The sequence below is a fragment of the Lagenorhynchus albirostris genome, chromosome 13 (assembly GCF_949774975.1).
Source record: "Lagenorhynchus albirostris chromosome 13, mLagAlb1.1, whole genome shotgun sequence".
In the NCBI taxonomy this organism is placed as follows: domain Eukaryota; kingdom Metazoa; phylum Chordata; class Mammalia; order Artiodactyla; family Delphinidae; genus Lagenorhynchus; species Lagenorhynchus albirostris.
The window spans coordinates 74,637,072-74,659,733 of NC_083107.1; the positions used below are offsets into that span (position 1 = coordinate 74,637,072).

Below are 22,662 nucleotides of genomic sequence, written 5' to 3' on the forward strand. Positions count from 1 at the left end.
TGGAGGACTAGAGAAGAAGGAGTGCAGAAGGAAAAGGACGGGAATTAACAGTTCTCTAAAGTAGAGGAGTTGGGGAGATAGACAACAACTTCAGCAACTGGAAGAGGGGCAGGGGTGCTGTGGTTCAGTCAGTAGGTGTATCTCTTCAAAGGTCTGAAGCAAGAGAGCATTGGGTCAGTTCTGAGACTGTGAATAATGTGAATAACACAGCTAGGCATTGTGCTCAGTGTATGATACGTGTTATCTCACTTAATCCTCCCAATGCTAGGAGGTAAGTTTGATTACCATTCCATTTTTTCAGAGGAAGAATCTGAGGCTTGGAGAAATAAGCTGATTTGCCAGTGATACCCGGTTAGCAGTAGGCAAAAAAGCATGGTTTGACTCCAAGCTTTCTGGCTTCAAAGCTGGTGTGTGTAACTGTAGTGCTGGCAGAAATGAGGCTGGGGAGAGGTAATGGGGTAGGGGGCCCAGGTCATAAGTGACCTCATATGCCTTGCTGTGGAGTTTAGACTTGATCCTGGAGTCGGTGGCGGAGTAATGCAGGAGAATGATATGATTAGGTTTATATTTGGGGAAGATGGCCCTGGCTTCCTAGGTGGGTAGGGAGTGGGGTAGGGCAGGTTCTAGAAAGAGCTGCCACATAACCAGCAAGGGATGGAATTAGGATTTGAGCTAAGGACTGTTTGAGTCCAAACCTCATGCTCTTTCCATCCTACTTTGCACAGTAGTTCCCTAAGAACTTTTCAGTTTATAGATACAGGGGTTCAGTTGCAGGGTTGGGAAAGGGTATGTGTGGCTCAGTTAACCTTTTCAGAGAGCTGTGGTCCATGGGAGCCATTACTCTTTTACACACGGGGGCTCTAATTTTCTTGTATGCTTCACTTTTTCGTTACTTAGAATATGTAGAATATTGGTGAGTTCGTTATAACTGTTTTCTTTCTCTGGCTGTTAGCTAGTTCTTTGCTGCAAGACTGGCCTTTAAATTTTTTTTTCTTTGTCAGGCCGCTAAATTATAAAAGGAAAGTAGTGATGAAAACCAGCCCTTTTTCTTTTTTTTTAAAAAAAAATTTGTCTGCTGCCCAACAGCATGTGGGCAGCACTTAAATTCTCTTTAGCATTTTACTATACTTGCTGTGTCATATTTCTGTCCATCTGTCTATCTGCCCATTAATCAGTCCTGTTTTTTAATATATTTCAGAATTAGTACATATATACTTCAGCATGCATATCATTAATTAAATTTCAGTAATTCAAGTTCCGTATTTGCTTATAGTTTTCTTTCACTTGAAATAAAATTTGCATACAATGAAATGCACAGATCTTAAGTGTACCAGTCAGTGAGTTATGACAAATGCATACGGTTGTGCAATTCAAACCCCTGTCAAGATACAGAACATTACTATCACGCTAGAAAGTTCCCTCATGCCTCTTCCCAGTAAATCTGTCCATACCCACCCTCAGAGTAACTGCTATTTATAATTTTTTTTTCAATAATAGAAAAAAAGAGTAGACTAAGGAGTGAGGGGTAGAGGCCCTGCACATGGTGTTTTCTGCTCCAGTGGAGGCTGGCAGCACTTGGGACGGGAAGAGAGTAGCTCCTGGGGAAAGACATTTTGATCTGAGGGAGACAAGGCTGCATGATTGTAAGGGACCCCTTTGACGACTGTCCCCTTTTCCCTGATTGCCTCAGGAGGGACTTCACTTGTGGACTGTGGGTGTTTTCCAGATAATTCAGAAGACCCACACATGGCAACTTCTCTTTTTCCAAGTTTTGCTGATAATATGATACAGTTGTTTATTTGTTTACTGTTTTTACTGTAAAAAAAAAAATACAGGGCTTCCCTGGTGGCGCAGTGGTTGAGAGTCTGCCTGCTGATGCAGGGGATGCGGGTTCGTGCCTCGGTCCGGGAAGATCCCACCTGCCGCGGAGCGGCTGGGCCCGTGAGCCATGGCCGCTGAGCCTGCCTGTCCAGAGCCTGTGCTCCGCAACGGGAGAGGCCACAGCAGTGAGAGGCCCGCGTATTGCAAAAAAAAAAAAAACATACTCTAAAGGCAACTATTTGAATTTCTTTCTTTTCATCTTTACTTTTAGAATCCAGAATATCCAGACAAGGATTATATCATTAACTTTGAGATTCGGTCCCTGAGAGATAGCCGAGCACTGATTGAGAAGGTTGGAATTGAGGATGCATCTCAGTTCATAGAGGATAATCCACACCCCCGACTTTGGTATTTAAAAATAAATAAATAAAACCTCTCAAGTTTTCAGGTGTAAAGTCTCAGCTCTGTCGTCCCCTGCTCTCATACGAGGCTCCTGATGGGAATAGGCTTCTGTTCTTATTCTTTTTAGATTTAAAATATAGACATTTATTTTAGATTCGGAAGTATTCAACATAAGCATAATATTATATGAAATGTATAAATGTGTTAAAATAATCACTTTCCACCATGTTTCACTAGAAACAGTAGGTGTAATAATTGAATTCTGATTCAAGACTTGTTTATCCTTAATTTGCCATTGGCTTTTCTGTTTCTCTTTTTAATAAAGGCGCCTACTGGCTGAAGCAGCTCTTCAGAAACTGGATTTGCACACTGCAGAGCAAGCGTTTGTGCGTTGCAAAGATTACCAAGGCATTAAGTTTGTGAAGCGCCTGGGTAACCTGCAGAGTGAGTCCATGAAGCAGGCGGAAGTGGCTGCCTACTTCGGCAGGTTCGAAGAGGCTGAAAGGATGTATCTTGATATGGACAGAAGGTAAGTGATAAAGGTGCAGGCATCCGGACTAATTCCAGAATTTGTGATTTTTTTTTTCTTTCACAAATGAGGATTGTAAAATAGACTAAATGTATCATACCATCTCTTTCAGAAAATAATTTGTTTGGATTACAACCTAGATAGTCTACATGACCTTCATTAATTTATGCTTTGTAATCTGGGGCAACTTTCTTCTCTGTTTTTATGTAATATTAATGACTGGCCATGGGAGACTTTTTTCACTTGGTAGGAAAAACATTCATATGACTGCAGAGACTGGAGGCTTTATCATTTATTATACCACTCATTATTTGGGTTCTCTTTTTTGGTTTAGGCCATTATTTAATTTTCACTTGTCAAGGAGCATGAAATAAAAATCAAAGGTATTTAGGGATTGAGTTTTATTCTTTATATTTCATTTTTATTTATATAAAATACTGTATGAACTTCATTTCAGCTGTGAACATTATATCTAATTTTTATTATTTGTACTTTCAGGAGGTTGCTAATACAACTCAAGCACTGAAAAGAAATATAAAACCAAACATGTAAACATGAAATAAGTCTGATATGTCTTAAGAAGTTGATGAAAAGAAGTGATTATTATTTAAGTCATTATTTTGCCAAGTAAATTGAAAGTCTAGGATAATAAGAGGCAGGAAATTGTTTCCTCTTTCCTTTTGCAGGTTCTCTCCATTGCCTCTTACCTGGTGAGGCTAAATTTCTAAAATGTTTGGCGTTACCTTATCTGTCTCTTCATTGTTGTGTATTCTCAGTGCCCTAGAACTGAACCTAGCACATAGTAGGCGCTTGATAGATACTTGGTGAATGAATGAGTGAATGTCAATTTTTGTAGAGATCTGGCTATTGGCCTCCGGCTGAAGTTGGGAGATTGGTTTCGAGTACTCCAACTCCTGAAAACTGGATCTGGTGATGCGGATGACAGTCTCCTTGAACAAGCCCACAATGCCATTGGAGACTACTTTGCTGATCGGCAAAAGTGGTAGGTAACCTATCTGGACCCCCTCATCCGTTCATTTGGCACTTAAAATTGTAACTGCCTGAGTACTTCCCTATGAAATAATGCTAGGGAAATGAAGACCATCCTTCCAGATCCCCAAATTCACATAGCTCTGGATTCACATTGAGGAGCAAGAGATCCTTCAAGCTGTCAGGTAAGCACTGTAAGACTTTGGAGTTTCAAAACCCAGAAGACTTATACTGTAGTTCCAGGTAGCTTTCTACTGTTTGAGGCCACAGGTTATATTTTCTTTTGTTATTATAGATTATTTTCAGAAATCATTGACTTTTATTCTTATTTTGATCAGTATGCTTATTTATTTATGTCAGTGTTTGGAAATACAACTGTATATCAGATTAAAACATATTTCTTAAGAACATTCAAAGAATGTTGTAACTAAAATATGCTATGCAGTCTTTAGTTTAGTTTTGCTTTTTGTTCAATTTATATGCTTCAAAGACATGCTGTAACTAAAGATGATTGGAATAATACTAGTGCTGGCATTCTAATGAAAGAACATTTTTAGTAAAAGTGCTTATTTATGAGGAGATTCACATTAGTTTTAAAAGGTTTTTTTTTCTTTCCATAGGTTGAATGCTGTACAATATTATGTACAAGGCCGGAACCAGGAACGCTTAGCTGAGTGTTATTATATGTTAGAGGATTATGAGGGATTGGAGAATCTTGCCAATTCACTTCCAGAAAACCACAAGTTGCTTCCAGTAGGTATTATAAATTTCAGTTTTTGGAGTTGTTAGGTTACTTTATAAGGTTTTTATGTCGTAGTCTGGAAATGTCCACTGCAATATAGAAAATTAAAAATTAACTAAAACTTTACAGTTTCTTAGGCATGGAATGATGCTTTAGTTATTAAAACAATTTACCAGTATTACAGAATGCTTGAAACTGGAGAGGAAGAAATCAGTCATATTCCTACTATTTTAACATGATCACAGTCTTGTGTAGGCTTGTCAGTTTTGTAAACTTGCTTTAAAAAATTAGCTGAACACGTGAAATATTTACAGATGAAATGACATGTCAGAGATTCGCTTCAAAATGATCTGGGGAGTAGTGTGTGCGTATGTATGTTTGAAATTTGCTATAAGAAAAGTTTAAGATAGCTTAAACTTTTGTTAGGTTCACAATAAACTTTTATTAGGTTATATTAGCAATAAAAGTCAAGATAGCTTGACTTTTATTAGGTTATATTAATAATAAAGGATTTAATGTTGAAAAAAGAAACTAAAAGCAGAGTTCTCTATAACTTTGTTCTAAATTTTCTTTTTAAGCCTCTTTAAATTAATTGTTGAATAATGTAAGTGAGCTTGTATTTTATTTGTTTTATCAGAAAGGTAAATCACTGAGTTGTGCAAGACCTGGAGAGGTAGTAGCTCTCAACTGCAGGGTCTGGACGTATATCAGTTGTGGATTCTGCTACAAAATTTTGTCGGTTACTTAATAGACGAGTATAGAATTCTGTTAATTCAGTTCTTTTCTCTATTGTGAATTAGAGCAATTATCCCTGTAATAATGGCATTTTTACACACCCTTATTCCCAATCTTATATGTTCATTTGAGTAGGAAAACTGAAATTACTTACAACCCTGGGATTAGGGACTGTGTATCTGACATTATACTGTCATCTGTTAGGTGTGTCTGATGATGCAGAAAAAAATGTTGCTGTACGGTATCCAGAGCAGTAATATTACTGATTAAGTACTAAGTAATTATAGCTATAATAATTAAATATTTAAAATAATTAAAAAATTTCAGTAGTACTGCAAATTTTAAATCAAGTTTTGGAGGATTTTTTAATAATATGGGAAAATGTACAAAATATTTAAGTGAGGAACACAGGATACAAAACTATATATAATATGATTACGATATATTCACAAACACACATATACATATATATTCACAGGATACAGATATTAGGAAATTATACCAGAATAGAGAGAGAGGTTTCTTATGGGAATAAGATTATGTATACCTTTATTTTTTCATATTTTCTAATTTTTTTTACCATAAGAATGTATTACTTTATAATCAGGAAAATATAAACATTACTTTGAAAAAGATAGTTGGGTACAAAATTGTACTTTTATGATATATCCCAAAATATTTTAGGAGTAGGGATGGGGAGAGAAAACGCTGACCAATTAGATATTAAGAAAGAAAAAAAAGTGATATTCTGAAGATGGGAAGTACAGCCCAAGGGGTGTGATCAGTGGTTGTTGTGGTTCTCCTCCTCTGTTTTTGGTCCAGCTTCCCGAACTGATGAATGGCCAACTTGTCTGGGGCATTGCTTTATAGAGGGATTTGAGAGCCCTCTGAGTGTCAGGTTTCCCTTAAACCTCTAATTAATGATTGACATTGAGTATAACATCAATTGCCTTAAAGGGTTTTTTTTACTTGCTAGCATGGGGTTTGTTTTGGAGCTTGGTATTTCTGTAAGCTAGCTACTGCACTGAGAGAAGGTAAGAGTGCAGTATCTTCAGAACCTGGTTGAAAATAAGATCTGTGATGTGAGCCAGTGAAGCCCAGATTTTATAAAAAGTGATGTTTTAGCATCTCTTCTGGTTTGTAGCCCCTGCCCCTACGTCCATTTAAAAGAAAAATTACTGTAGCCACCAGAAAATTTAATATTCTTATGTCCCTATGGAGTTTTATAAGTTAAAATATAAGTGATTTCCTTGTTCTATGAGATCGATAGTATTATTTTGTCCACAGGAAATAGCACAAATGTTTGTGAGAGCTGGAATGTGTGAACAAGCAGTGACTGCGTTTTTGAAATGTAATCAACCAAAGGCAGCAGTGGATACCTGTGTACATCTCAACCGAGTAAGGAACTGAAAATTAAAGTCACCATAGTGATGCTTTAAAGACTGTTGCCTGTAAGGGTTGGAGAGCTTGAGATGGATTTTGTGAAAGGAGCCAGATAGTCTCTTACTTAGTTGAGGACTGAGAAAATGTTGGAATTTGCATTTACCTCTTGAAATGCTACCATTAAGGGAGACCCACTTATAACTAACTCAGTATGGGAACCTGAACAAACCCTGTGCTTTTAGTCTGGCAAGTTTTTGTCTGGAAGTAATTTCATAATTTTCTGCATTTTATTAGGCTTGGGTTTTGTTTCCAAAGAAGGACCAGTTAATGGTCATTGCAAGAGGAAGGAATTGAGTTACTTTATCAGTATTTATTTTGGCAAATCTATTTTCCTTTCCCCTTATAGAAAACACATATTTGATACTTTTAAGAGCTGGAAATTAACTAAAATTAAAATGCAGAATTGTTGAAATTGTTGACTATCAATGTATTCTTTTAAGTATTTTCTTGAAGTATTTTATAAAGCTCCATTTGCTTTATAAAAATAACTTTTAAATGTTAAATCCGATAGAACATTTTCTTAACTGAAATTGTGTATTTTTTTTCTATAAACAAATGTATCTTTTTCTTGCTCATAGGTTGTGCAAAATTAGAATTATAAGATTAATGTGATTATAAACTTTGACGCTTTCTTTTTCAGATGTACTTCTTAAGCAAATCAGTCTCAGATCATTTGATTATTTTGACATGTTTGACTCCTAAAATTTATAATTGCTCTGATTTTAAGTGATTTTTAAAAACATATACCAGTTTTTTATTTTGATATAGTGTTGTTTATTATTATAAACTTAAAGCTTTATTGTATGTATTTTAAGACATATCTGACTATAAATGCTTGGGTAATTGTATGCTATATATATTTTTTCCCCAGTGGAACAAAGCTGTTGAATTGGCTAAAAGTCATAATATGAAAGAAATTGGTTCCCTGTTAGCGAGGTATGCATCTCATTTATTGGAAAAGAATAAAATTCTTGATGCCATAGAACTCTATCGGAAAGCCAGTTATTTTTATGATGCTGCTAAGCTGATGTTTAAGGTAATGTAATAATCTTGGTGAGTATTTGGCTTGTTCTAGTTACCAATGTTTTCTTATAACTCAAGGATACATTTTCCGTTTTTTGGAAACAAATATTTGTTATAGCAAAATCCCTCTCATTTATTACTGCTATAACTATGTGTTATCTTAGTATTATTACATTTTACTAAAAAGGCTGTTTATTACTTTTAGCACCTTATTGATGCTTAAGCAGTTTTATATTTACTTAATACCGAAGTTAACAGGGAATGATAGAATTTTCAGGGACCATAAAGTACAAATTCCCTTAACTGGAATTTAAATCCTGATGATAACAAAACTTTAAGTCCTTTTAAATGTGCAAGTTTTAAAGACATTACACTTCTTTTTTATTTAAGAAAGATTTTATTATATATCACTTTTTTTTTATACAGCAGGTTCTTATTAGTTATCTATTTTATACATATTAGTGTATATATGTCAATCCCAATCTCGACGTTACACTTTTCATAGTATGCATTTGGAGGGAACGTGACTAGTAACAGTATTAATGTATGCAAATTTTACATTCTAGTCTATACTTTTCCCATTTGATTTAATGACAAAGGAAAAATTTCCCTCCGAATCATTTAAAAAAATTTAAATTTCTGAAGGATGTACCATGTTAAAGCCATCTTATCTCTGGGTACTTGGAACATTATTTTAAAAATCTCTTTGTTATATAAAATACTAGCCACTCTATGAAAGCTTTCTTCATTTTGATTTAATTATTTATCAGCATCTGTTATTTTCTTAAATTGTTTTGAGTTATAACTCTAATGTCTAAATACTAAGGAAAGAACTAAGTACTTATCAGTACTATGGAAAAGAAAATGGGTGGTATTTATATTCCACCCTACTGACTTTCCTCCTGTTTTTAGAGAATCGTATTTCAGAAATGATAATATTTGTACAAGTATAGATTGAGAAATATTTTCCCCCAATTCTTTAAATGTTTAAAGATTGCAGATGAAGAGGCAAAGAAAAGAACTAAACCTTTACGTGTTAAGAAGCTCTATGTACTATCAGCTTTACTTATAGAGCAGTACCATGAGCAAATGAAAAATGCCCAGCGAGGAAAAGTTAAAGGAAAGAGCTCAGAGGTAAGGTAGAACATTAAGTAACATTAAGTCATCTGAAGTGTTTAAGGAAAAAAGAACTATCAAACTTCTCTTAATGGACAGGCCATTTAATTTACTTGTTTGCATTTATTTTCTTAAATGATATGAGGAAAAGGAATGACTGATTTGGAATTACTGCTCACATTTAGACATTTCAACTTGGAAATATTGAAAATTATATTTTTTTACTAATCTGTAATCTTTGCTTAAATTCCTTACTTGGTAAATCCTTTCTAATCAGTGAGTTTTAAAAACTTTCCTAGAATATATATATTATTTTAATGTGCAGATAAGCCTTACATTAACTTAAAGTTTAATCAATTCTATTGAAAAATTTGATGTTACTATGGGGAGGAGAGTTCTTTCACAATGTACCCGTATACAGATCACCACGAAGTACACTTTAAATATCTTACATTTGATTTGTCAATTATACCCCAATAAAACTGAAGAAAAAATTTGATCATATCAATTTAACAAAATGTGAATTATAATGGAGACATTAAGTCTGTAGTGACAGTTTTATAAGGATAAAATCTGCTAACTGAGCTATTTTAATGTATTGATATACCAGTTTCAGAAATCATCTCTATTGGAAGGACCATTGTTAGGGTTGTGCTGACAGAAAAAGTGGGTCTGCTTTACTTGTAGGCCACTTCTGCTTTGGCTGGTTTGCTGGAAGAAGAAGTTCTGTCTACAACTAGTCGTTTCACAGATAATGCTTGGAGAGGGGCTGAGGCTTACCACTTCTTCATACTGGCGCAGAGGCAGCTCTACGAGGGCTATGTGGACAATGCATTGAAGACAGGTGGGCATATTACCTAATGTATATAACATGTCTAAAAAATCATAAATTGTAGGTGAAGGGCTAGCTCCTTCAAGTTGCCCTTATATTGATTTCAATAACACTTTTTTTCTGTGGATTTATTTTCATATATTTGAGATTTGCTGTTTATGATCTGTTTTTCACATTCCCTTTTGAAGTTCTTTTTATTTTTTAATACATGGAAAGCAATATATACGGTTCACAGAAAAACCAGAAGTTTGAGATAAGCAAAAAGAACATTTATAGCATTCACTATCACTTAAACACTTAATAGCCCAGTTCATATCCTTGTGTGTGTGTGTGTATGTGTGTGTGTGTATATATATATATATATATATATATAAAAAATATAAACTATAAATATTTAAATATTTAATATCTGTAATATGTATTACATTATGTATAATAATTATATAAAATATATATTTAAATAAAAATAAGTATATATATTTAGAAATAATTTGTTTTTTTAAAATATTGAGAGTATAACAAACCATACTTTTGTGTACTTTTAAAAAAACATAATGATATGTTGTAAAATATTTCGATATTAGTAGATAGATTTCTATAGCATTTAACTGTATGTTAAATGTTTTTTATAAAATTGATACTTATGTAACAATTTCAACCAAAACAGAAAAAAATACAGAAAAGGTAAAATAATCTTATAATTCAGAGATAATCATTGCTAACATTTGGGTGAACCTCCTTTTAGACATTTTTTCCAAGCCTATAAAATTGTATACAGTTTTATTTAAAATAATATCACACAATGTATGTTGCTCCTGAGTTTGATTTTTACCCTCAACAGTATATTGCAGTTATCTTTCTACGTTGATAAATGTAGATCTATGTTGTCATTTTTAATACCTATATAATGTGCCATCGTATTTATGTACTATAATTTATAGAAGGTTATTTACATGTAGTATCAAGATCTTCATTTCTGGATTAACAATATCTTCAAGTTTAGATAGGTTAACTCCAAAAGAGCATAGTTATGAGAATTATGTTATAAACCAAAGCATATGAATGACTAAATCGTTACAGCGCTTTCAGATGGGCCATGACAGCATTGCCGGCACTGTCACCACCCACCCTGGGTCACATTGGTTGGGCCACTGTGAAATAGCCATCACCAGCACACGTCATACCCCAATACATCATCAATCTATAGTACAATGGCATCATCTTTAAAAGAAACCTTCTTAGAGAAATTCTTTTATTTGAATGTTTCTGGAATTCTATAGTGATGACTTTTCTTTTTCTTTATTCATTATTTTTGTAAGAGCTCTTTAGAAATTATATATAGCAACCCTTTGTCATATCTGTTGATTTTCCCTGGCATTTATAAGTTACAATTACTTAACCTCTCTAAGCTTCAGTTTCTTTTTGTGAAAAGTAGGGATAATAGGATCTTCTTCATAGGGTTGTTTTGAGGATTAAGTGAGAAATTTATGAAAAGAAAATTTATTTATTATAGTGCCTGGATATTGTGAGCCCTCGAGAAGTGGTAGTCATGATGATGATATTGACAGTGGCTTTTTACATAGTCCTATCAATCAGTCTTGATAGGGGTCATGCTCAGGAAGTCCTTCACTTCAAGGTTATTAAATATTGTATTTTATTTTAACTTCTTAGTTATTCCAAAACCATTTATTAAAAACTTATTCATCCCTCACGGATTTGAAATTCTACCTTTAGGAAACTAAATTCACACATTTTGTTAATCTCTTCCTAGGCTGTTATTTTCTAGACATGGACCTCTGTGTCTGTACTTCCTCTTATTTACCTTACTTTTACATTTTAATATCTGGAATTTCTGTTATCCTTCATTCCTCTTCTTTTATGAAAAACATTTTGGGTATTTGCTTGCATTTGTTCGTTCAGATTAACTTTAGAATCTTTTTGAAGGTGGGAAGAGTTTCAGTGAAGTCCTAGTGGATTTTGAATTAGAATTGCATTAATTTAATGTATTAATATTGGGATCATTGATATATTTATAATAATGAGTTTTCTCATCCAGAAACATCAATTTTTAAAAACGTTTTGTATATCTGTGTTTCTCTCTAAAGTTCTGTAGTTTTATTGTATGTTCTGTACATTTCTTTTGTAGCTGATTCCTGTTTTTGTCATTGTTAGCACTGGGGAATGTACCTTTTTTTTCTAATGATTATCAGCTATACATAGGAATCATTTTTATTTTTGTATGTTTATAACTTACCTTCATTGAATTTTAACTGATTAATATGTGATATAAGTTATGCACTGTTTAAAATAGTTGTATTTTTTATAATTTATGCACAGTATCTAGACTTACTATATTACAAGATCAGTTGGATTTTAACTTGAGATTCTTTACCTACTGGGTGAAGATATCCATATGCTTTAATATGGTTGTCGTTCAGTGATAAAATGATCTGAAACAATGTGTACTCTGTAAATTATTGCCTGTGAACCTGTGAAATTAGAGGGTATGTTTTATTGTAACTCAATGAATTTCCTTTTTGTAAATTTCTTCCCTGAACTTTGTTGTAAACAAAGTTTACACACTTGACCCCAGCACCAGTTTATAGGAATCTAGTTGTAAAATACATGATTATGTTGTTTTAAATTGTTTTGTGAAATTTCCAATATCATACTATAACAAGATATTTTTAAAATTGCAAGGTCTAGAGAATAAAAAGATACAATTTGGTTACCAATCTGATATTAATTGTGCAGTGCATTTTTAAGAAAGAGATTATATCTCCAGCATAGAAAAATTGAAAATAAGGTATGGTAGCTGGCAAAATAAATTGTCTGAACTGACAACTTACAGTCTCATTTTCACTTCTTTTTTTCTCAAAGTTCTATTGTTTCAGTAAGACAAACAAAAGCAATAATCTGTTCAAAGAAACACAAAGAGAAAACATATGATTTCATGCTTTGCTTTTTTAACAAAAAGAAACATGATATCTTGAGAATCCACAGAAATTCTAACATATTTATATGCAACAAAAGATGGGTGTTTTGACACCAATTATTTTTGGTCTGTGTATATATTTCTAAGTGGCACAGCCATGTGCATCATTCGATGATGGTTATTTTTATAGGCCCTGAGCTGTTAGCTGGAGTTACAGAATGTGGAGATCATGGAGCCTCCTTCCTCCTACTTGTTCTCTGGGCACCTACCATTGTTTTCTTTAAGCTTGCTAAAGTTCATGTAGGTTAAACTGAAACAGCTTAACATAGATTTTTTCCCATGCACGTTCAAGATATCATGATTGCTTTAAAAAATCCAAATTGTCTTCTCTTTCCTAGCTCTTCACCTGCGAGACTATGAAGACATTATCCCTGCCGTTGAGATCTACTCTCTGTTAGCACTCTGTGCATGTGCCAGTAGGGCTTTTGGCACTTGTTCAAAAGCTTTTATTAAACTTGAATCTTTAGAGACGCTCAGTTCGGAACAGAAACAGCAATATGAAAATCTTGCTCTAGAAATCTTCACCAAACATACTCCAAAAGATAACAGAAAATCTGAATTGGACAGCCTTCTTGAAGGGTAGGCTAAATGTAACTAGTAGATGTCATTCTATAACACCTTACTAGAAGCTTGGATTTTTATATCTAAATAGTGTAATATAATAATTAAAGCACTAAATTTTGAAGTAATCTACATTAACATTATACCCTATTTAATTTAGTCTTATAAGTGTATTAATACTTGATTTTCTCATTGTAAGGAAAGTTTTTTATTTGAAACTTATCTTGAAATGCTTTTCATTCTTCAGTTTTTGTAGTGTAATGAAGTTTTGAGGAATTAGAAGTTTCAAAGTATAATTGTCCCCTCTTATTTTACAGAGGGGAAGGGAAGCTGCCAACATGTGTTGCCACAGGAAACCTGGTCACTGAATATCAATTCTGGACATGCAGTGTGTGCAAGCACTGTGTCCTGGCTCAGGAAATAAGTAACTATAACTTCTGTCCCTTATGCCATAGTGCAGTGGGATGAAGAAATGACAAACTGCATATATAATAGGAGTGTTTATATAACAATGTTGAATTTATGTAAATAAGCATCATTATTTCAGTTGTATTTTTATAAAAAATTCTATATATATATAAAATACATAATATATACATATATAAAATTTTGTGTAAAAATACAACCATGAAATAATGATGCTGATTGTCATATAAATGTATGGCAATGGACCATATTATCTGCCTGTCTGTCTTATTTATCTATCTATCTATCTATCTATTTATCTATCTTGTGATTGGTTATATGATACTATGGAAATATTCCAAATAAGAAAATTTTTCTCACAGTGTCACGGTTACTAGCAGGGAGGGATGGGGGAAACATGGGAATGGGGCAAAGTTGAATTTAGGGAACTGACATAACCTGTATTAGACGGAGGTTAAACAGTTGTAATACCAAAATGAGCACTGTCTCTAGCTGTGTTTAATTAAATAAGCATTGAAAGTCTTCTCTATTTTATTTTCAGAAGTGAAGAGAAGGCATTTTAAGACATGGATTTTTACAATTTGAATTGTTTCTAATAGCTTAATTTTTACATAGCTTGTCCTTTTTAATCTACCCTTTTAGTTTCATCTAAGAGATGACATTTGGTACTTTACTCTTCATATTATTGTGCCAAACACTTAGCTGTATTTATAATGATATACATTTATACAAAAACATCTAGTTTGTAGCTGTAGTTTTACTTGAAACATTGTCACCAAGCTGGATCCTTTCTTTAAACAACTCTTGGGTTGTGGGGAGTGATTCTCAATATGCATCTGTTTTGACTTACTGTCATTAATTAAAAAAAAATTGTAATCAGTAATGGGTAATTTCTTACCTATTTTATATAGCTAATAATATTCTCCATTTCTCACGATCTTACTTCCTCTCATTTTATGGTTTCAGGCCAGACTTAAGCACTATTCCGTCAAGATTATTTGCTGAAGTTTGGTTTATATTTAGCAGAGGAAACAAAGAGAAATATGCAAGGTTGTTATTGCAGCTTCAATACTTAGGTTAGTTAACTCTCTCAATGTGATATGTTTCTGGTCCTTTAGAGCCAAGTTAAGCCTGATGCAGATGGAGAATAGTGAGCTATGAGAAGAAGTTTAGAGCTTAAATGAGCTCATAATAGATAGCAGGCTTCTGTCACTAAACACAGTCTATGACTGTGTTCACGTGCCTTGTGGGAAGTTGCCTTGATATAATGGTAGCCTCCAAATACACTACCAAGCAAGCCATTCCAGAGGTCACGGAACAGAAAGGGTTACAAGCTCAAATCACATGGTTTATTGAATCAACTTGAAATATACAGTGAAGAACAAGGAGAAAGTGATGGGATAGATTAACACTATTAGTGTAGGATGCCAGTCAGGTAGAGAGAGCACAGTTCCTGATTCCTGAGTTGTAATCTGTTCTTATGCCCTGACTCTTACTCTGCCTCATCGCCTTCCCCCTGATAGTGTGGCTAGGAAGAGGACCAGAGCTGAGATTTGAGCCAGGGGACCCGATCGAATGGAGTGTGCCCGAGGCCAGTGAGGCACATTTGCTCAATAGAAAAGGCAGTTTTACCTGGTCATAGCTGTAGGTGCCAGTGAGCCTGCTGAGCAGTTGTGGATTCAGTTGTATTTCCTGGGCAGAGGACAGACCAGAATAAGAGTCATCAGTGGGTAATTGAATTAAGACCTCCCGCATACTGAGCACTTGCTAAGTCTTATGCATACCTAGTGTGCCGTGAATATTTAGTGCCTTGGTTGCCTTTTGTATTTTTAGTGCCTTGTCAATATTAGGTATAGTCACACATATATGCTCTATTTACTTTGTCTAACATGTCTCATAAGTTTCTAACTTATCTAAGTTTAAGACAGTGAATTTCATCTATCTCATTTGTTTTTGTCTGTAACAGAATGCAGTATTCCCCCAAATCAGAAAACAACATCCTAACTAAGATCTCAGCCCTAGGGAATATATCTCCTGTTGAACTTAATTACATCTTCCCACAAGACTTTCTCTTTTCAGGAATGAAACTGTTCTCTGCTTCATCAATGAGAGAGAGGTTTTCAGGGATGTAGGTTTAGGAATTCCTGCAGGACTGCATGTTCAGAGTTGTGATTCTTGGTCCATGGTCTAATGCCTGAATATCTCTTCTTTCCCTTTCTCATCCCAGAAATCAGCTGAGAACTCAAAGTTAGATTGTCATTCTCTAGCCCTTACTGTTACTTATTGATTACACTCCCATTTGCTTCAATTCCAAAATCAGCTGTTGACTCCTCAGACTTTTCCTAACATATCTTATGGGAACTCTCTTCTGGAGCCTTCTCATTTGCCACTGATTCCTTGCTACCTGAGCGCTAGAATTTTTCCTCCAACTAGTTATTTCAGATAGATCCCGAGTTGTTGTCACTACTTCTTGTTCAGTTTAATCAAGAAACCAAAATCTCTAAAAACAACCTCTCATACCTTGTAGACCTAGATTATCACATATGTATATGTATGTATGTATGTATATATACTTATACACATACATATATCCACATGCACATACACATATATATATGTGTGTACATATATATATATATATATGTACACACACAGACATATCTTTCCAACTACTGTAAAAGCTTATGACTATTTGGGATTTATATCTGTGAATGTTTTAGGGATCTGCCGTAATGTCTTGGGGACAGACCTTTGTCCTGCTTGAAAATTGGTTTTATTCAACATGAAGGAAATTTTGGGATAACGACACCAACAAATTCTCCCCTGATTAAAGGGGCAGTGAGAAGCAAAATTGTCTATATACAACAAATACTTGGAGAGAATTCGGATAGACAGAATGAGGCAGTATATTGAAGACATTATAATAAAGGTTGTTCTCTTCTTGTAATAAACATGAGCTGACTCCCTTTAAGTAATGCTTTTCTTTATCGTAAAATTTGGCCTGAATTATGTTAAGTTTCAAAGTAGCATGGTAGGCCGAACTATTGAGATGATCGAACTGATTGATAAAGCCATACAAATAAACAGTGTGCTAACAAGCAGCATAGCATTGTTGACCTGCTGTCATGAACAAATGCTAATTTTATTTTATATATGTATTATATATATATTACATACATGTTTTTGCTAACATACACTTTGAAATTATCTTTTTGTATTCTAAGAGCTGAGATCTTAGGTTTTATGTGGCATTAGTGAAAAAACATAAAAATAATAAATGTTGAGGTAAAAATTGTATTTATCCTGTTTTCTTTATCTATAACTCATGCTAACATGGTATTTGTCTTGTTTTGATGTAAATATTTTGATGGGGGTTGGGTCGAAGGGTATTGGGCTCCAGAGTGGATAAGGGGAGATAGGGACAGGAGATACAGTAGTTGTACAATATCACTTTTGCTACCTACAGGAAAACAACAATTTATTAAAAATACTAGGCAAATGTCTGATGACTGGAGGTTGCAGTGAATTACTCCTTAGAGATCATACAGAGTTCACATTTAGAAATGGGGAAACACTGTTCCCAGATTTTTAATGGAAAATCAAAAATACCTAATTTGATGATGTTATAGCTCCAAAATATTGCTACGGAGTTTCTAAAATGAAAATCGCAATATTACGTTGCCCCCTACTGCCTATTCTTATCATTTTCTCAGTTCGTTTTTTAAAAGAAATTAACACTGTTTTGTTTTTTTTTTAACATCTTTATTGGAGTATAATTGCTTTACAATGGTATGTTAGTTTCAGCTTCACAACAAAATGAATCAGTTATATATATACATATATTCCCATATCTCTTCCCGCTTGCGTCTCCCTCCCTCCCACCCTCCCTATCCCACCCCTCCAGGCGGTCACAAAGCACCGAGCTGCTTCCCACTAGCTAACTACCTTACTTTTGGTAGTGTATATATGTCCATGCCTCTTTATCGCTTTGTCACCGTTTACCCTTCCCCCTCCCCATAGCCTCAAGTCCATTCTCTAGTAAGTCTGTGTCTTTATTCCTGTTTCACCCCTAGGTTTTTCATGACATTTTTTTTTAAATTCCATATATATGTGTTAGCATACGGTATTTGTCTCTCTCTTTCTGACTTACTTCACTCTGTATGACAGACTCTAGGTCTATCCACCTCATTACAAATAGCTCAATTTCGTCTCTTTTTATGGCTGAGTAATATTCCATTGTATATATGTGCCACATCTTCTTTATCCATTCATCCGATGATGGACACTTAGGTTGTTTCCATCTCTGGGCTATTGTAAATAGAGCTGCAATGAACATTTTGGTACATGACTCTTTTTGAATTATGGTTTTCTCAGGGTATATGCCCAGTAGTGGGATTGCTGGGTCATATGGTAGTTCTATTTGTAGCTTTTTAAGGAACCTCCATACTGTTCTCCACAGTGGCTGTATCAATTTACATTCCCACCAACAGTGTAAGAGGGTTCCCTTTTCTCCACACCCTCTCCAGCATTTATTGTTTCTAGATTTTTTGATGATGGCCATTCTGACTGGTGTGAGATGATATCTCATTGTAGTTTTGATTTGCATTTCTCTAATGATTAGTGATGTTGAGCATTCTTTCATGTGTTTGTTGGCACTCTGTATATCTTCTTTGGAGAAATGTCTATTTAGGTCTTCTGCCCATTTTTGGATTGGGTTGTTTGTTTTTTTGTTATTAAGCTGCATGAGCTGCTTATAAATTTTGGAGATTAATCCTTTGTCCGTTGCTTCATTTGCAAATATTTTCTCCCATTCTGAGGGTTGTCTTTTGGTCTTCTTTATGGTTTCCTTTGCTGTGCAAAAGCTTTTAAGTTTCATTAGATCCCATTTGTTTACTTTTGTTTTTATTTCCATTTCTCTAGGAGGTGGGTCAAAAAGGACCTTGCTGTGATTTATGTCATAGAGTGTTCTGCCTATGTTTTCCTCTAAGAGTTTGATAGTTTCTGGCCTTACATTTAGGTCTTTAATCCATTTTGAGCTTATTTTTGTGTATGGTGTTAGGGAGTGATCTAATCTCATACTTTTACATGTAGCTGTCCAGTTTTCCCAGCACCACTTATTGAATAGGCTGTCCTTTCTCCACTGTACCTTTCTGCCTCCTTTGTCAAAGATAAGGTGACCATATGTGCGTGGGTTTATCTCTGGGCTTTCTATCCTGTTCCATTGATCTATCTTTCTGTTTTTGTGCCAGTACCATACCGTCTTGATAACTGTAGCTTTGTAGTATAGTCTGAAGTCTGGGAGCCTGATTCCTCCAGTTCCTTCTTTCGTTCTCAAGATTGCTTTGGCTATTCGGGGTCTTTTGTGTTTCCATACAAATTGTGAAATTTTTTGTTCTAGTTCTGTGAAAAATGCCAGTGGTAGTTTGATAGGGATTGCATTGAATCTATAGATTGCTTTGGGTAGTAGAGTCATTTTCACAATGTTGATTCTTCCAATCCAAGAACATGGTATATCTCTCCATCTATTTGTATCATCTTTAATTTCTTGCATCAGTGTCTTATAATTTTCTGCATACAGATCTTTTGTCTCCTTAGGTAGGTTTATTCCTAGATATTTTATTCTTTTTGTTGCAGTGGTAAATGGGAGTGTTTTCTTGATTTCACTTTCAGATTTTTCATCATTAGTATATAGGAATGCCAGAGATTTCTGTGCATTAATTTTGTATCCTGCCACTTTACCAAATTCATTGATTAGCTCTAGTAGTTTTCTGGTAGCATCTTTAGGGTTCTCTATGTATAGGATCATGTCATCTGCAAACAGTGACAGCTTTACTTCTTCTTTTCCGATTTGGATTCCTTTTATTTCCTTTTCTTCTCTGATTGCTGTGGCTAAAACTTCCAAAACTATGTTGAATAAGAGTGGTGAGAGTGGGCAACCTTGTCTTGTTCCTGATCTTAGTGGAAATGCTTTCAGCTTTTCACCATTGAGGATGATGTTTGCTGTGGGCTTGTCATATATGGCCTTTATTTGTTTATTTATTGGCTGCATTGGGCCTTCGTTGCTGCACGTGGGCTTTCTCTAGTTGCAGCGAGCGGGGGCTACTCGTCGTTGCGGTGCACGGGCTTCTCATTGCGGTGGCTTCTCTTGTTGTGGAGCACGGGCTCTAGGCGTGCGGGCTTCAGTAGTTGTGGTACGTGGGCTCATTAGTTGTGGCTCACAGGCTCTAGAGCGCAGCTCAGTAGTTGTGGCGCACGGGCTTAGTTGCTCCGCAGCATGTGGGATCTTCGTGGACCAGGGCTGGAACCCATGTCCCCTGCATTGGCAGGTGGATTCTTAAGCACTGTGCCACCAGGGAAGTCCCACTTACTGGTTTTTGAGTATAAAACTAATATATGTTCATGTGAGAAAATTTCAAAAGTACATAAACAGTATAGATGAGAAAGTAAAAATAGTCTTAATAACCTTTTTTAAAATAAAAGGCATTAATTTATATTTCAGTTGAATTTAGGAGAAGACAAAAATGAGGTGAAATGGGAATTCCCTTGTGGTCCAGTGGTTAGGACTCCACGCTTTCACTGTCAAGGGTGCAGGTTCGATCCCTGGTAGGGGAACTAAAATCCCGCAAGCCCCGCTGTGTGGCCAGAAAAAAAAAAAAAAAAGAGGTGAAACTGAAGAAATTGCTGTTCTGTAAGTTTTCTTCATAATAAGAGCTCTTTGTTTTTAAGAGATTTCTCAAAAATTAAAAGAAAAAGTAGACATTAGAGTTTCTATTTTATTTACTCATTTCTTATTTGGCACAGTTTAAATTTCTAGTTAGTAAAATATAGAGGAATTTAGAGAAAAATGAGAAACCTCTACATACCCACTATAATAGCTAGAATTGAAACTGACAAATGTTGGTGAAGATATGGAGTAATTGAAACCCTCATACATTGCTGGGGGAAATGCAGAGTAGTACACCCACTCTGGAAAAGTTGAGTTTTAGAAGTTCTGTATATATTCTGGAAATATATATGTATAGTGTATGTGTGTGTATACACGTATTTTTTTTTTGAGGGACGCGGGCCTCTCACTGCTGTGGCCTCTCCCGTTGCGGAGCACAGGCTCCGGACGCGCAGGCTCAGCGGCCACGGCTCACGGGCCCAGTCGCTCCGCGGCATGTGAGATCCTCCCGGACCGGGGCACGAACCCGCGTCCCCTGCATCGGCAGGCGGACTCTCAACCACTGCGCCACCAGGGAAGCCCTATACACGTATTTTTAAATTTTATTTATTTATTATTTATTTTTACTATCCAGTCAGTGACAGGGAAACCTTACTGAGGCCCCTAGCCATGGAGCTCAGGCAGGGGGCTGCCCTGCAGAGGAAGGAGGACCTCGTGGAAGAGTCTTATTTGACTTTCTTCTCAGGGCACAGGCTGTTGTTGTGGCCACACTTCTTGAGGCAGATGACGGTGTGGGGTTAAAGGCAAGCATGACGCTTTCAGCAGATCATCTTATAGTTGTATTGCTGGCTGAGCTGGCTGAGGGAAGTCTTGATGATGCCACCCTGCAGGCAAAGCACCGAGTGCAGGTGGACTGTGTGGAAGCCGGGCAAGAGAGTCGGAGAGGGACAGCAACTGAGCCTGGGCCCAGCAGCTCAGTCACGGGGCAGGGCCCTCCAGTGTCCTGTAGACCAGAGCTTCCCAAATGTGATGGAGATGCCATGTCAGATCCCTTCATCCTGTGAGTAGATGGACACACCAGCCCAAACCTGCTCCACAGAACCTCCATCTTTGCATTTCACACCCGTATCAGATACATGATTTGCAGATATTTTCTCTTACTCTCTGGGTTATTTACTTTGTTGATAGTGTTTTAATGCACAAAAGGTTTTACTTTTCATAAAGTCCAGTTTATTTTTTCTTTTGTTGCCTGTCTTTTTGGTGTCATAGCCAAGAAGTCATTGCCAAATTCAATGTCATGAAGCTTTTGCTTTATGTTTTCTTCTAAGAATTTTTAATCTTTAGCTCTTACGTTTAGGTCTTTAGTCCATTTTGAGTGAATTTTCTAATATGCTATTTAGGTCCCACTTCGTTCTTTTGCATGTGGATATCCAGTTTTCCCACCACCATTTATGGAAAAGACTGTCTTTATGCCAATACCACACTCTTTTGATTACTGTGCTTTAGTAAGTTTTGAAATCAGGATGTGTAAGTCCTCCAGCTTTGTTATTTTTCAAGATAGTTTTGGCTATTTGGAATCCCTTGAAATTTCTTATGATTTCTAGGATGGAGTTTTATATTTCTGTAAAAACATCATTGGGATTTTGATAGGGATTCCATTGAATCTGTAGATTGCTTTAGTACGAACATGGTTTGTCTATTTATGGCTTTCTTTCATCAATGTTTTGTAGTTTTCATCTAACCAAGTCTTTCATCTCCTTGGTTAATTCCTAAGTATTTTATTCTTTTTAATGCTATGTTAAATGGAATTGTTCTCTCAGGACTGTTCATTTTACGTAATTTTTACTTGGATTAAACATATTGTGTTTAATACATTACTACATGGGTTTCCCTTTGGCATAAAGGGCCTGGCAATGCAAACTGACATCCTCGACCCCAGACTATTAACACAAAATACTATTCAATTAATCCTTACACTATTTTAGGAGTTCAAAAAGGTTGAGAAGTTTGCAGTCTAGAGCCTTGGAGTTAATAAATGGTAGTGTTTGAAACTGGACTCAGGTCCATGTGACAACTAAGCTCATGGGATTTCGACATAAAATGTCTCAGTGTAACCACAGCCTACTTAGAGCAACCTCTAGCAGGTGGACGCAGGAACCGGAAAAGTGCTACAACAAATCCGTGGGTCCTTTAGCCATTCATAAAACAAACCTACATCTTTTCCGCTTCCGGCACCGCCCCCCTGCCCCCACCATTCACTGTAACAAAGGGCAAACTCCTTGCAACATGTAACCACGGACTTGGAAACCAGTTTGGGACTATCGATCTCCTGCTTTTCTGGAGACAGGTAGGCGAGACCAGCAGTAACAAGAGAACTGCACTT

General features: G+C 35.6%; 1 protein-coding gene across 1 annotated transcript in view; it reads left to right on the forward strand.

Annotated features, from left to right (window-relative positions):
* The window catches only part of WDR35 (WD repeat domain 35), a 59,061-nt gene extending 45,361 nt beyond the window's left edge, over nt 1-13,700 (forward strand). The window contains exons 19-28 of the mRNA XM_060168604.1: nt 2,093-2,229; nt 2,549-2,752; nt 3,609-3,755; nt 4,363-4,495; nt 6,507-6,617; nt 7,534-7,698; nt 8,679-8,819; nt 9,489-9,645; nt 12,967-13,207; nt 13,507-13,700. Coding sequence (XP_060024587.1) covers nt 2,093-2,229; nt 2,549-2,752; nt 3,609-3,755; nt 4,363-4,495; nt 6,507-6,617; nt 7,534-7,698; nt 8,679-8,819; nt 9,489-9,645; nt 12,967-13,207; nt 13,507-13,657 — 1,587 coding nt within the window. The 3' untranslated portion in view covers nt 13,658-13,700. The remainder of the gene's footprint in view (nt 1-2,092; nt 2,230-2,548; nt 2,753-3,608; nt 3,756-4,362; nt 4,496-6,506; nt 6,618-7,533; nt 7,699-8,678; nt 8,820-9,488; nt 9,646-12,966; nt 13,208-13,506) is intronic.
* Nucleotides 13,701-22,662: the final 8,962 nt, after the last annotated feature.